Here is a 15,763-nt window from a genome sequence, read left to right as displayed (position 1 = left end):
TTCAGACTTTAATAATAGTTGAGCCAAGAGTTTTATAGAAAACCTTGTGATATGCACATAGTTAAAATCGTGGAATTTCAAATTTTCATGAAACAGGCATTTTTCATATCTTACAAATTTACTACTCACCCAGACTGTAGATTTACTATAATCTGTCCTAATACTGTATAAACAATCAATATACACATTTATTAAGTAATATTAACTTTTCTGCAGATGACTGGCTTAATGCAGTTTTTCTGTTTCCACACTTTGTTCTGAAAAGGAGTGATTATTTCTCTTCATCCTCTGAAGAAGCCAGTGATACAGAAAGTAAATTCTTGGGAATTAAGTCCTGCATACCAGTCACCAGGTCTCAAACTACTTATGTGATGTAAAAATACAAAATGTACTACAAGGATCTTTGACTCGCCAAGGGTACCAGTATTCAAAAAATGGTGGTCATTGATCTTGTATACTTTGTACAAAAGAAATATTTTCTGCTTTATCACATTGGAACACATGGTGTATGTTGTCTGAAGGAGTAGTCCTATGACCCCGTGAGATAATATGCTGTTTGTCCTATCACTTTAAATTATTATTTTTAAAAAACACTTTTTGATAAAATGAATGTGCACTATTTACCCTAAAATATCAAAGTAAGAGGAACAGATTTAAGAGCAGTAGACTGATGATTTCACATAGGCTATATATTTTTCTAGAGTTACTGGGCACAAAGACGTACTTTAAGGCACTAATTTTGCAGTAGAGCCTACTTGTGCCATGCACCCCCCTTTAGAGCCTCTACATGGGATGTGGCCTCCAGTGGATCCCTCAGTTTCCATGGGTATTAGGCTGCAGGAACTGAACCTCCTGCTGGTTCTGTATGGGGCAAGATGTTTTGAACAAGCACTGGAAACTTTGAGGGGAACCTTGCACCTCTCCAATTCATTTCTCATCTGGATGGGGAAAACTGGAAAACCAAAATGCAGCAATATTTTATTACAAGCAATAATTAACATGTGCCTCTGTGGGCAACTTTTTCTTTAAATGGAAAAAGGTGAAATAACTCTTTATTAAAAAGTTGAGCTGGTAGTAAATACATTAAATTTTGCCACCTAACTGACTAAATTATATAAATATTTTTATTTAATAGGTACAAAGAAATAGTGTGCAAAGAGGATTCACTATGCCTTCAGACTAGATGGAGCTTTTTCTTTCTTCCTGTTAGTAATCACTTAACAGAGACACCATTTCAGAAGATACAGGATTTTCTATTAGCTATACCTGGCAGTTTGGCAGGGGAAAAAAGTGACACTCCTATAGTGCTGTCCTGTGGAAAAGCCTTTTTAATGAGCAGAAAAGTAATTCGGGATGGAAGGGTTCAATTGGGGAATAATCATGTATTTTTTTTAAAAACTATAATAAATTATTGCAAAAGCTTATTCATGTGTTTCTCTATGTGAGAAACCCATTCATTTCCCTACAGTGGGTGTTCCCAAACCGTTGCAAAGCATGGACCACATCTTAACAGAGAGACTTCCTTGTATACTACCTTCCCTCCCATTTATCATCTCATGTACCTATGACTTCCCATTCCCTTGGTGATCCAGTAGTATGTCTGTGATAACTACAGCAGTTTCTTAGGAAAGTATTTACTGCATTTTAGCTGTCTTTTAGCAACTTGAAACAAGGTTCATGTAACTGAATAGTTCACTACTGACCGCATTGTTAGAGTACTTGCCCTACAGATCAATCTGTATCTAGCCATTCTCAATAAAACAGGCAACTATTCATAAAATTTAATTATGTCCAAGACTTCCTTGTTGCTGAGGAATCCCAGTAATCTGAGGTTAGTAATACTGGCACTAAATTGGTTTAGGGTGACCAGATACTCAACACAATTAATATTAATAAGAAGGGGGAAGGAACACAAGCCAAAATAAGGAAAGGATAGGTTAAAGTTTTTTTTTATGAGTTAGCTGTCTTCAAGTCATCAGGACCTAATGAAATTCATTTTAGGGTGTTAAGGAACTAGGTGAAGCAATCATGGAAACATTAGCAATTATCTTTGAGAACTGATAGGGGATGGTTGAGATCAAATGTACCACTTTTAAAAGGGGAACAAAAAGGACCCAAGAAATTGTAGATCAGTCAGCCCAACTTTGATACCTGGAAAGATACTGGAACAATTATTAAACCATTCATTTGTAAACATCTAGAGGATAATAAGATTGTAAGGAATAGCTAGCATGGATTTGTCAAGAACAAATCATACCAAACCTCCTTAATTTCCTTCTTTGACAGGCTTAACGGTCTAGTGCAGCAGTTCTCAAACTGTGGGTCAGGACCCCAAAGTGGGTTGCAACCCCATTTTAATGGGGTCACCAGTGCTGCCTTAGACTTGTTGGGGCCCAGGACTGAATCCAAAGCCCAAAGGCTTCCGTCCTGGACAGCAGGGCTCAGGTTATAGGCCCACTGACTGGGGCTGAAGCTATTGGGCATCAGCTTTGGCCCCCTCCTGCCTAGGGTGGAGGGGCTCAGACTTTGGCTTTGGCTTCCCTGCACCGGGGGTGGCCGGGCTTGGGCAGGCTTAGGCTTTGGTCTCCCTCCTGGGGTCTTGTAGTAATTTGTGTTGTCAGGAGGGGGTCGCAGTGCAGTGAAGTTTGAGAACCCCTGGTCTAGTGGATGGGGGAAGCAGTAGTCATGATATATCTTGTTTTTAGTAATTCTCTTGACACAGTCTCATATGCATTCTTATAAGCAAACTAGTAAAATGTAGTCTTGATGAAATTACTATAAGGTGGGTGCACAGCTGGTTCAAAGAGCCTACTCAAAGAGTGACAGGTTTCAGAGTAGTAGCCGTATTAGTCTGTATTCACAAAAAGAAAAGGAGTACTTGTGGCACCTTAGAGACTAACAAATTTATTAGAGCATAAGCTTTCGTGAGCTACAGCTCACTTCATCGGATGCATTTGGTGGGAAAAAAACAAGAGTGGTTATCAATGGTTTGCTGTCAACTGAAGACATATACAGTGGATCCTGAAAAGAACCAATCCTGGGTACAGAACTATTCCGTATTTTCAGTAATGACTTGGATAGTGGAGTGGAGAGTGTGCTTATAAAATTTGTGGATGACACCAAACAGGGAGAGGTTGCAAGCATTTAGGAAGACAGGATTAGAATTCAAAACAACCTTGACAAATTAGAGAAATCTAAAATCAACGAGATGAAATTAAATAAAAACAAGTGGAAAATACTTCATATAGGAAGGAAAAATCAAATGTACAACTACAAAATGGGGAATAACTGGCATAGTGTTGAAAGAGATCTGGGGGGGTCATAGTGGATCACAAGTTGAATATGAGTCAACAGTGCAATGAAGTTGTAAAAAAGACTAATATTAAGGGGTGTATTAACAGAAGTCATAAATAAAACACAGGAGGTAATTGCCCTGCTGTACTTGGTACTGGTAAGGCCTCAGCTGGAGTACTGTCCCCAGTTCTGGGTGCGACACTTTGGGTATGACTACACTGCACACTGCTTTCGTCGATGTGTAGAGTACATTGCATGCTTCTGTAGCATAGGTATAAATAGCAGTGGAGACTGTAAGGCAATGCTTAGAGGCAAGTAGAGCAAGGACGTGCCTGAGCCCTGGGGGTATGTACCGTACACAGCTCTCTATTCACCCAAGCAGTGCCTTTTTAGCAGGGTAGTGTCCCACTCTTTCCCCATTGCTGAGATCTTTCCTCGCCACAGTGAAAGGCTCCAGCAGTGGGGCAAGGCTCCAGCAGCTCCCAGCTTGGCAGTGAGGAAAGGCTTGACAGCTGGGAGCTGCCAGAGCTTTCCCCCATCACAGTGAAAGACTCTGGCAGGGAAGCAATGAGAACAGTCTCTGGCAGCTCCCGGCTGTCAATTCTTTCCTTGCTACCTCCCCACTGCCAAGCCTTTCACCGACGTTGCTACACACTGCAGCATGGACACAGCCTGCTTTTCACTGTGACGTGTAGCTACACATACCCACATACACTGCTGCCGGTGGTGTGCAGCATAGACATAGCCAGAAAGATGTGGACAAATTGGAGAGAGTCCAGAGAAGAGCAACAAAAATGATAAAATATTTAGAAAATCAGACCTATGAGGAAAGATTAAAAAAACTGTACATTTAGTCTTGAGAAAGGAAGTCTGAGGTGGGACCTGATAACAATTGCAAATATGTTAAAGGCTGTTATAAAGAGAGTGGTGATCGGTTGTTCTCTGTGTCCACTGATGTAGGACAAGAAGTAATGGGCTTAATCGGCAGCAAGGGAGATTTAGATGAAATATTAAGAAAAACCTCCTAACTATACAGCTAGTGAAGGTCTGGAATAGGCATCCACGGGAGACTGTGGAATCCTCATTTTGGGACTTTTTAAGAACAAGTTGGACAAATACCTGTCAAAGACTGTCTTGGTTTACAGCGCAAGGGGCTGGACTTGATGACCTCTCAGTCTCTTCCAGCCCTATATTTCTATGATTCTATAAATATTGAAGTGAGACTTTGGTGTTATTTAAATAAGTATCCTACAGTACAACACAATAGGCTTATTTCCTGATTGTGAAATAGGAAATAGGATCTGCTATCTTGGATAGCTTCACCCCTGCAGAGTCCCACTGACGTACATCTTAAAATAGATGAGCTGATCCAAATCTTTACATAGTGGGCATGTCCAAAGATTTCGTCTACAACTGTATTAATTTCCTTCTTTCAGCAGATGCTTGTTGCATCAGGATTTTGTCCCGTTTTCTGGATTCTGGAACTGTCAACTTTTTGGATTTTTGTTAAGAATGAATTGCTTCATGGAATAGCGTATTAACTCTGAGTAAAAGCTTATACACTTTTATAATTAGTGTCTTTATAAGTAAAAGGAAATTGCACTATTATCATGCTATGCTCTTTTGTTCTATGGCTTGAAGAACAAGAAGAGAGTTGCTAAAATAAGAATAAATCCTCATCCTCACAAGCTGTGAACATACAGGACATTTATATTGTCATTAACAAGCTCAGTAGGAAAATCTTGTAACTGGACTTGTTCTCTTAATTAAACCCATTCCTGGTTTAAGACAATAATAAGATTCTTGTGTATCTGTTAAAATTCAAAACTTATTCTGAAGTAAGTATAATCATTTTGCTCATTTTGGTTAACAATGCATTTTTATAAGCTAGAGTTTTGCTCTTGTTCTGATTTATCCCATAGTGGTGTTTTTGTACCTGTCTTATACTTTATGAAAGCAAAAATTGAAAGGTATAAACTTTTTGGTAAGCTGGATGTTTTCCTTATTATTTTTAAGTTTCAACAAAATCCCGATGGCTCTGTTGGTTTTCTAAAAGTCAACACATTGCTTTCAGCTGAACATAGTTGTGATTTTCTGAATAAAATATCTGTATCATTACAGGAATTTTATGTAGCTCATGAAAGCTTATGCTCAAATAAATTTGTTAGTCTGTAAGGTGCCACAAGTACTCGTTTTCTTTTTTTAGGAATTTTATTTGTGCTAAATAATGAAGACATATAGTACAGTAGAACCTCAGAGTTACAAACATCAGAGTTACGAACTGACCGGTCAACCACACACCACATTTGAAAGCGGAAGTACGCAATCAGGCAGCAGCAGAGACACCAAAAAAAAAAAAGGACAAATACAGTACAGCACTGTGTTAAATGTAAACTACTTTTTTTTAAAAAAAAAAAAGGAAAAGCAGCATTTTTCTTCTGCATAGTAAAGTTTCAAAACTGTATTAAGTCAATGTTCAGTTGTACACTTTTTAAAGAACCACCATATTGTTTTGGTTCTGTGTTACAAACACTTCAGAGTTACAAACAACCTCCATCCACAAGATGCTTGTAACCCTGAGGTTATACTGTAAGGCAATATTGCTTTGGTTCCCATTCCCTATCCATTATCTTTTATTATTCTTTGAAAGTTTAAAGTTCTTGACAGAGATCTTCAGCTACTTTAAATCAGCACCGATCCATTTACTTTGGCAGAGCTATACTAACTTACAGGCACTGAGGATTTCACCCCTAATCAGTTTTTGTATATTAATTTCCAACAATATAATATGCAGCATTTATATAGATCGCTTATACATAAAAACTTTGAGATAATCTTTATGGAAGAGAAAGGTTAACTAGATAACTCTTTTTATTGAGATTTTAGAATTAAATTAAATGATACAGGTTTTGACTAATTGAGAGAATTCTTTTGATTTTGAGGTGTTTGTTTACTCCAGCTTCCCAGGTTTGTAAGATTCAAATTGATTTGTAAAAAGAAAAGGAGTACTTGTGGCACCTTAGAGACTAACAAATTTATTAGAGCATAAGCTTTCGTGAGCTACAGCTCACTTCATCGGAGCTGTAGCTCACGAAAGCTTATGCTCTAATAAATTTGTTAGTCTCTAAGGTGCCACAAGTACTCCTTTTCTTTTTGCGAATACAGACTAACACGGCTGCTACTCTGAAAATTGATTTGTGGATGTGAATGCGCATGTATCTATAGCGAAGACAGAATGAAAAAACACCTGATGCTTAAAGGTGAAATTGATGATTGTCTGTCAGGCTTGTTAGAGAGGAGTAGTGTAAATCTAGTTTCCACAGCAGTCCCACCAGGCATAGCTCTCAAGTCTGTAATTTAAATAAGGAGGTGCAGTTATAAGAGCCAGAAAGGGGCATGTAGTTTCTTCAGTTTTCTGCTACCCTCTTGCCCAGTCCATGGATCTTCTCCAGCACACTAGTATCAAAATGTGCCTCCTTGCTTATTTTAGCATGGATTGGTGGTGCATGCCAACACCAGATTTACTGGGGGATTGCTCACAGTGAGATAGGGTAAACAAGATTTTTATGTACCACACACTACCTTTCAGGTGGAGTATGAAGTAATGTGAATCATGGATGGTCTTATACCCAGCCACAAAAGTGTTTACATTTATTTTCTGTTATTCGGTTGTTAAGTTTCAACTTGCAGAGGTGAGAAAAGGTTTAAAAACTAGTTAATTAATTTTATTCATCTCCCTGATAGTGCAGGATTGATCCTTACTGTTTGTAGTTTCATAGGGTGAGATTCTGTGCTGCACCTGTAAGAGTCGTAGCATGGGGTAAGATGGGCTAAAGTGACTTTAAGCCACTTTTGCACCCTCCCAATCCATGTTGTGGTTGGATAGGGACCAAGTGTGATTTAGACAGGCCACCCGAGGTTTGTCCAATTTACAGCAGCCTCCTGGATCTTCCATATGGACTGCAGTAGTACCTGCAGTCTCCACAGTACCATGTGCTGTGGCTCTGCCCCTACATGCTTCTCCCAACCCCCAATATCCCTATTTCAGGGCTAGGAAGGGGGTCCTCCAAAGACAGGCTGAAACAACAGAATTTTCTCCCAGCCAGAACTCAGGCTTTTAGAGCTTATTTTACACAGCTCCGACTCTGTTCATCTAGCATACAGAGGCTGGAGCTCACCCATAGATTTTAATACCAAATAGACCCATTATTGATTATTTAGTTTAATCTCCTACTTAACATAGGCCATAGAACCTCTCCAGTAATTCCTGTATCAAGCCCATAACTTCGGTTTGAGCTATAGCAAATACTTTAGAAAGATATTTAATCTTGATTTAAAGTGATGCAGGTAAATTGTTCCAATGGTTAATTATCCTCATTTTGAAAAACGTGTTGCTTATTTCTAGTGACAGATTTCAGAGTAGCAGCCGTATTAGTCTGTATCCGCAAAAAGAACAGGAGTACTTGTGGCACCTTAGGGATTAACAAATTTATTTGAGCATAAGCTAAAACCCACAAATTTATTTGAGCATAAGCTTTCGTGGGCTAAAACCCACTTCATCCAATGAAGTGGGTTTTAGCCCACGAAAGCTTATGCTCAAATAAATTTGTGGGTTTTAGCTTATGCTCAAATAAATTTGTTAGTGGGTTTTAGCCCACGAAAGCTTATGCTCAGATAAATTTGTGGGTTTTAGCTTATGCTCAAATAAATTTGTTAATCTCTAAGGTGGCACAAGTACTCCTATTATTTCTAGTGATAATTTGTCTAGCTCAACTTCCAGCTGTTGGAACTTTTTATGGCCTTGTCTGCTAAATTAAAGAACCTCTGTTATTAGAAATGTTCCTTCCTTGTAGGTTCTTCCAGACGGTGATCACATCACCACCTAATCTGTTCTTGGATAAATTTAACAGATTGAGCTTCATAAGCTTCTCACGATAAGGGAGGTTTTCCTGAGCTTGGATCATTCTTGTAGCTCTTTCTGAACCCTTGCCAATTTCTCAAAACCCTTTTTGAAGTATGGACATCAGAGCTGGGTATAGTATTCCATATATACTACTCCATATATAGTATTCCATATATACTACTGGGTATAGTGCTTATTTTTTAATGTGAATGTTTTATGGTACTAAATCCAGTGTGTTACAGAAATCTAAGGATGTTATGGCAACACAGTTACCTTTATCAACCAAACTGGTAATCTCGTTAAAAAATGTATCCAGTTTGTTTGACAAGACCTATTTTCCATAAAACTATATTGATTGGCATTAATTATGCCAATGTCTATTACTTCATTATGATTTCTTCCTGTATCAGTTTTTCCATTATTTTTCCTTGGATCAATGTCACCTATCCAGCCTGCAGTTACCCAGGGTGTCCCATTTAACTTTTAAAAATATTGGCACACCATTAGCTTTCTTCCAATCCTCTGGAACCTCTTTAAAGATGTTGTTAAATAGCAACATCAATGATTTAGAGAGCTCCTTTGCAATTCTTTTAAAAATTCTTGGGTAGAGGTTATCTGATTCTGCAGATTAAAAATATTTAATTTTAGTTCCTGTTTAATGTTTAGTTACTGTTTAACATCCTCCTTAGCTACTGTTGGAATAGGAATATTTCACTGCCACTGTAAGATGTGACTACGTTATCCAGCTTCTTTCCAAATGCAAAGAAGAGAGATTTATTGAAAACTTCTGCCTTCTCTGTATCATTAATGAATAATATTTGTTATTAATAAAGTATGACATTGTAATAAAGTCTTGTGGTGTTTGATCTCTAGGCATCCATCTGTCTGTTGTGAGAAACAGGAAGCCCTGAGGCAATTAATTTTTTGTACCTTTATGACTTTAATCTTTATGTTGTACATTTCATTAGAGTGCAGTTTTATCTGAAGCAGTTTGTGGGCCAGTTAACATTCATTTGCTTTTAAAATTTCATCCTATTAGTTATGTGATTTGGACAATTTTTAAAATTAATAAAAAGAAAAGGAGTACTTGTGGCACCTTGGTGCCACAAGTACTCCTTTTCTTTTTGCAAATACAGACTAACATGGCTGCTACTCTGAAACCTTTAAAATTAATGATGATCAAACTAATTTTTTAATTTATAAAACTATAGGTGATTTGATAGCTTCCTATTTAGTTCACATACCCGTGGAAAAGCTTTTAAACTATGAGAAGTGAGTTTACAGTGATGAGAATGATGTAATCTGAAAAGCCTCTTCTATAAATGATGCTTTTTCCAGTAGAATCCCTCCAAGTTATTTGCCACATGAATAAAAATTTCACTTAGCCTTCTTTATCGCTGGTGCTTGGCATTTTGCTGGAGTTGGTTGCTTAAAGAAAATCCAGTTTCAAGTTCTTTTGACCATACAAAATAATCTGTTTTGAGGAAGAGTTTTGCTGTATTCATTCTAGAGATTTGAGGAGAGAGAAAAGATCATGAATCACCAACTGGAGCAGAAAACTCTATCACTACATTAATCAATACTATTGATTTTGAAGTGGAGAAGAAAGCCATCATTCCAAACATAATTTGTTTATTTTATTCATTGCCAACTTTGAGTTTTGCTTTCCATGTAAGTAAGATTGCGAATTGTAAGTTTTATTTCATACAATTATTATTATTTTAATTCACTGCAAACAATGCTGTACTGCTGCATTAAACTTTAAGGCTGAAACTTTCAAAGCCACTGAAAGGATTTTGATGCTCAGCTCCCATTATTTTCAGTGGAAATTGGGTATCCAAATTCCTTAGGCAGCTTTGAAAAATCTCAGTCTAAATGTTTGCAGTGTTAAATGTGTCATGTCTAAAATCAAATACTAGCCTACTTCTTCTCTGAGTGATTGCACATGTGAAGCCTGCTCTTTGTGTACACGTGCCTGACACGTACTCACTGGAAATTTTTCCGTTAGTGATACCCATTGGGGCAGCACACGCACCCTCGGTTGATGCTCATCACTGATGTAAATTATTATACCTGGTACAAATATCCCAAAATGGAAGTGGTTATTCTGAGGATGGAACATTGGCACTTCTCAGCTGACATACCTAATATACTGGACAGCACAAAAAATCTATTTTGTCTGCTGCTCTAGGTACATTAAGCAACAGCAAAATAATAAATAATGTGTGGTGTCTCATTTGCAAATTAATAACTCTACAGGCTTCTACTTCTGCCTGATAAGTTGTTTCTAGCTGATAAGAATTGTTAGCCGTTACTGTAATTATTACAGCTTAGGCTTCAGAAAGTGAACCTAAATTCTAAACCATGAATTATTCTGACAATTGATGGCTCAAAATTCCTACCAGCCAGTTATCATTCAATTTGCCTTGTATGTTTTATCATTTAAAAATACAATTTTGGAATTGGAATTAATTTGCAAACTGGGCACCATTAAATTAGGCTTGAATAAAGACTGGGAGTGGATGGGTCATTAAACAAAGTAAAAACTATTTCCCCATGCTAATTTTTTTTCCCCTACTGTTACTCATACCTTCTTGTCAACTGTTGGAAATGGGCCATCCTGATTATCACTACAAAAGTTTTTTTTCTCCTGCTGATAATCACCCACCTTAATTGATTGGTCTTGTTACAGTTGGTATGGCAACACCCATTTTTTCATGTTCTCCGTGTATATATATTTTGCTACTGTATTTTCTACTGCATGCATCCTATGAAGTGGGTTTTAGCCCACAAAAGCTTATACCCAAATACATTTGTTAGTCTCTAAGGTGCCACAAGTACTCCTTGTTTTTTTTGCTGATACAGACTAACACAGCTACAGCTCTGAAACCTGTCACCATATTTGGGCTGTGTTGGCCAGCCCTTAATTCCTTGATGGAATAGGGGGTTATCTGATACTTAAACTACAGCAGCTCCCACAGACTGACTTTCTGCCACGGAAGACCCATAGCCATGGTTCTTCAAGCAAAAAATCCAGAAGAGAATCAGAAGTTATATTTTTAAACCCTCAGATTATCTATTCTTAGGGCCTTATCAAATTCACGGCTATGAAAAACACGTTACGGACCGTGAAATCTGGTCTCCCACCATGAAATCTGGTCTTTTGTGTGCTTTTACCCTATACTATACAGATTTCACAGGGGAGACCAGCATTTCTCAAATTGGGGGTCCTGACCCAAAAGAGATTTGCGAGGGGACGGTTTGCAAGGTTATTTTAGGGGAATCGCAGTATTGCCACTCTTACTTCTGCACTGCCTTCAGGGCTGGGTGCCAGGGAGCAGAAGCTGCTGGCTGCCCCACTTTGCAGGCTACACCCCACCAGCAGCAATACCAGCAATACCATTCCATGCCACCCTTACTTCTGCGCTGCTGCCTTCAGAGCTGGGCAGCTGGAGAGTTGTGGCTGCTGACTGAGGGCCCAGCTCTGGAGAGAAGTAAGGGTGGCAATTCTATACCATGCCATTCTTACTTCCGCACAACTGCTGACAGCAGCTCTGGCTTCAGAGCTGAGCTCCTGGCCAGCAGATGCCACTCGCCAGCTGCCCAGCTCTGAAGGCAGCGCCAGCAGCAGCTGCGCAGAAATAAGGGTAGCCCCCCCTACAATAACCTTGCTACCCGTCTACAACTCCTCTTTGGGTCAGGACCCCTAAGTTACAACACTATGACATTTCAGATTTAAATAGCTGAAATAATGAAATTTACAATTTTTAAAATCCTATGACTGTAAAATTGACCAAAATGGACCGTGAATTTGGTAGGGCCCTACCTATTCTGTTTAGCAGGATCTCATTTTTGTAATAATATCTTTTGATAAATAATTCTCTTTTGAGAGAAGTTGGAACATGCTCAAATTAGTCTGTTTATTCTTGGTGCAGTTAAAATGGTTAATATAATAAGGAACCACTAAAGAGCTTTCAGTTAGCACAGAATGTGGTAAGTTCACTAATAATGTAATCGGTCCATGTGAGCATATTACATCTCTGCTCCAGGAACTGCACTGGCTTCTCACCTCCTTCTGAAATAATTTGAGGTGTTGGTTTTAATTTATGAGGTTTGCTATGGTTTTGGATCTAGCTATTTTATGGACTGTATGTCGTTTTATGTGCTGTCGTAATGACTGGGATCCCTGGAGTGCTAGTTCCCTCTGGTGGTCTGCCAGAGCCAGAGTTTGCACCTTCAGATGCATCATTTCAGTCAAGTATTTAATTGGCACATCACTCAGTCCAGCATCTGAGTAGCTCTGCAGAAGTGCTATATTGCTGTTTTTACTTATTAATAATGATAGCTATCTTTCATTCTGGGAAGCGTTATACTATACTATGAGCCATTTTAATTAATGGATTGTGGTGTTTAATTTACCAGTTAAGCCCAGATACTATGACAATAGGTTTATAAAAAGTCGTTCAGAGATAAATCGTCACAAACCCAGCTGAAGCTATTGGGGGGAATGCAAGGAGCCTCTCACCCAACCTTGAGTGGCCCACGTAAAGGCCTCTCATGGTTTTACTGCTTATTTATGTGTGCCTCCAGAGGTGCCCATTGACTCAAGAGAGGCAGTGATGCAGTGGCCTATCAGCATGCACAATGAGCCAGCTGCACTAAATGAAGCAGATTGCATTATTCCAAATGCACTTGGCTGCTCAGGGTGAGATTGTACTACCCTGAAACATCATCACTCCACGTGTGACAGTTTTGCTCCACATTATTCCCTATTCCTATTCAGGCCTGTGTCTAAATGTTTCAGTTTGACCCTAATTACATTGATGTGCTGAATTAGAGTTGTAGCGTGGAATGAGTTGTAGCCTAAATCAAGAAAAAAAACCCTCCTTCTTAGAAGTAGTATAGCTTGAATTAAGTGTGGCATTTTCTCATAGCTAAAAGATTGGTCCTAGCAAAGAAAAAAAACAGATATTCTTACTCTCTGAGAGTAACAGTGTGTTTATATATTTTGCTGGGGGTTTTCCTTGCACAAACATAGTGAATCATTAACAGCTGAAAGTTGCCTTAGCATTCTTGGGTATCATATGTAATCCTCATAATCTCTCAGAAACATTAGCTTGTTGTCCATTTTTGACAGCTGTCAGCAAAGCTAGAAAAGGTAGGTAACTTGTGCTTTGTGGATTAGACAGATGGTATATACAGGAATACAGCTCTGAAAAATCTAATAATTCAGGTTTAGTGTAGTCTAGTGTCTGTTATCAATCAGACAGTCCAAAATATTAATGATCTTAGAATAATAAAGTAATTAAAGCTGCTTGAGTACTAGATTCATTTCATACATCTTAATGAGAGCTAAATTTGAACATGCACTTGTAAAAAAAAAAGTAAGAAATTATGTCCTGCAAAAACAATGTTTTCTGTGTCTCCAATTAATATATTCTGTATTTAATTTTATAGATAAGTTTTCACTACAAGTTTATATTAGTTTAAGGGATTTTTACATGATTTTGTGCAAATATGTGTTTCCCATTTCATTTATTTCTTGATGAGAAACCATCTCTTTCCTCCTTAGTTCCCATCTCTGTCTTCCCCCATCAATTTAAAGTCACTTATCTCTTACTCTTTTTGTTATCAGTTTTTAGCTAGTAGTAATGCAAGAAATGGCCAGACAGAAGCACAAGCAAAACAAGCAGCCATTTGGTGCCCTGTTTACTAGGGGGCTTCTGCAACTCACATAGCGCTCAGTCTGGCCAGGTGCTGAACTCTCTGGTCTTGATCCAGAAAAGTACTTGTCCACACACTCAACTTTAAACATTTGAAGAGGCACACTGACCTCAACGGGACTATGGGATTAAGGAAAAATGGGTGTCTTGTTCATATCTGTATGTTATTGCATGACATTACTACAGTATTGTACATTATGGACCACATCTTGAGTCAGGGAATTTAGAGGTATGGACCTGAATCTCCAACCTGAGGCTACAGTGTGGCAATGAGACAATTACTTGACATCAAACTAATGCAAGTATGTGTACACAAGCAGAGGAATCAAACCACTAGCTCATAGTGTAGACATAGCCATAGATGGAGTGCCACCCTGCATCCTGCCTTCCTTTGTGCAGCAGAACTATACTAGCTGCACTGCCTGGACACATGAGGGGAGCCAATTCTGTCATTGTATGAAGAAGCTATCAGTATTTTTATTCTAAATTTACCATATATGACATGAAATAACAGCAATGTAGGACATAAATTACATTTCTTAAAGAAAAGTTCCATCTGTCCATTGGTATAAACAATGCAATGGTTTTGTCAAATTATCCATTATCTAGATTTAATGCAAAAAAGACCAAGATGCAAAATACGTTTGTCAGAGGATAACATTTCATGACGTTACTGTTTCCATATTACAGCAACTCACAAAAAGACCTTTATATATAGTACAATGAATTTGATTGCAAGTACTGTGGCTTTTTGTATAGTAAAGATGGTAATGCTTTTATATAACCCAATAATAACTTACAACATGCTACCTTTTTCTTAGAGAATAAATGTACATTGACATGTTGGTTACGTTTGTATGACTGAAAACATGAATATTTGCCAGTATAGAATAAAAAGGTGCAGATTTTTCACTCGTCCTTCAATTTGTTTTTTCATTACGACTTTCTTTTCAGTCTCTCATCTTTGCCTTATTCCAGTTCAGATTTATCAAAGCTTTTGATAGCAGTTCCAGGAAGCTATTTATATGAAATGTTTCTAGAAAATCTAACTCTACCATCATGAAAATTCAGAGTAAATACAAAGATATTAAATTCATCTTTTTCACCCTCCACAGCAATGGAGTTCCATGAAAACCTACACAATATAGGAGCAAAAGAAGGTTTAAAAGAAAGGAAACTACAAAAAGCAGTAGAGAGTTTTACCTGGAATATTACAATTTTAAAGGTAATGTCTCTTCACTGGTGCTGGCAATTATGTTATTTATTCCATTCACACTTGGTCTTATAATTATATTGTCTTGTGTAGCTAATTAGTGGTCACTATGTGATGTGATTTCATTTCTTTTACTATCATTATAAATTAGCTCAATTATCCTGAAAGAGTAACAGGCTGTCAACGTGAATTTAGACAAATACACTGAATTTTACCATTGTAAGTTCTTTGGGGTTTTTTGTTTGATATGTTCTTTATAAAAACCTTTTAATGTTAACAGGGTCCCCTGTGGTCCTGAATATCTGTATCAGACAATGATTATTGATTTCTGTGGAATAAATAGGGCTCTGAAGAGGCTAAGCAGTTGTTCAAAATCTATTCAATGATTTGAAAAGGAGAAGCAGTATCGAGATAAATGCAGATCAAGAAAGGAAGTAAATACAAGTGTTGATCTTTTGTAATCTATAATAAATAGTGCTTAATTATGTATACATAAATGTATTAATACTTCTGATTTGAGTAACTGAGTATGTTTGATTTAGAAATTCCCTCTGCTTTTTCTTATGCACATATTGCTTACATTTTGACTGAACATGAAGTGATGTAGTATAAACAGTTTTCAAATGGACA

General features: G+C 37.8%; 1 protein-coding gene across 3 annotated transcripts in view; it reads left to right on the top strand.

Annotated features, from left to right (window-relative positions):
* Window positions 1-15,763, top strand: part of PLCL2 (phospholipase C like 2) — a 175,773-nt gene that overhangs the window by 145,896 nt on the left and 14,114 nt on the right. For all 3 annotated transcript variants that reach the window (XM_038392111.2, XM_038392112.2, XM_038392115.2), the window contains exon 6: window positions 15,036-15,145. In XM_038392111.2, the coding sequence (XP_038248039.1) occupies window positions 15,036-15,145 (110 nt within the window). The remainder of the gene's footprint in view (window positions 1-15,035; window positions 15,146-15,763) is intronic.

The sequence above is a fragment of the Dermochelys coriacea genome, chromosome 2 (assembly GCF_009764565.3).
Source record: "Dermochelys coriacea isolate rDerCor1 chromosome 2, rDerCor1.pri.v4, whole genome shotgun sequence".
Classification (NCBI taxonomy): domain Eukaryota; kingdom Metazoa; phylum Chordata; order Testudines; family Dermochelyidae; genus Dermochelys; species Dermochelys coriacea.
Note: the sequence above shows the minus strand (reverse complement) of the source record. Positions and strands in the feature narration are given on the sequence as shown.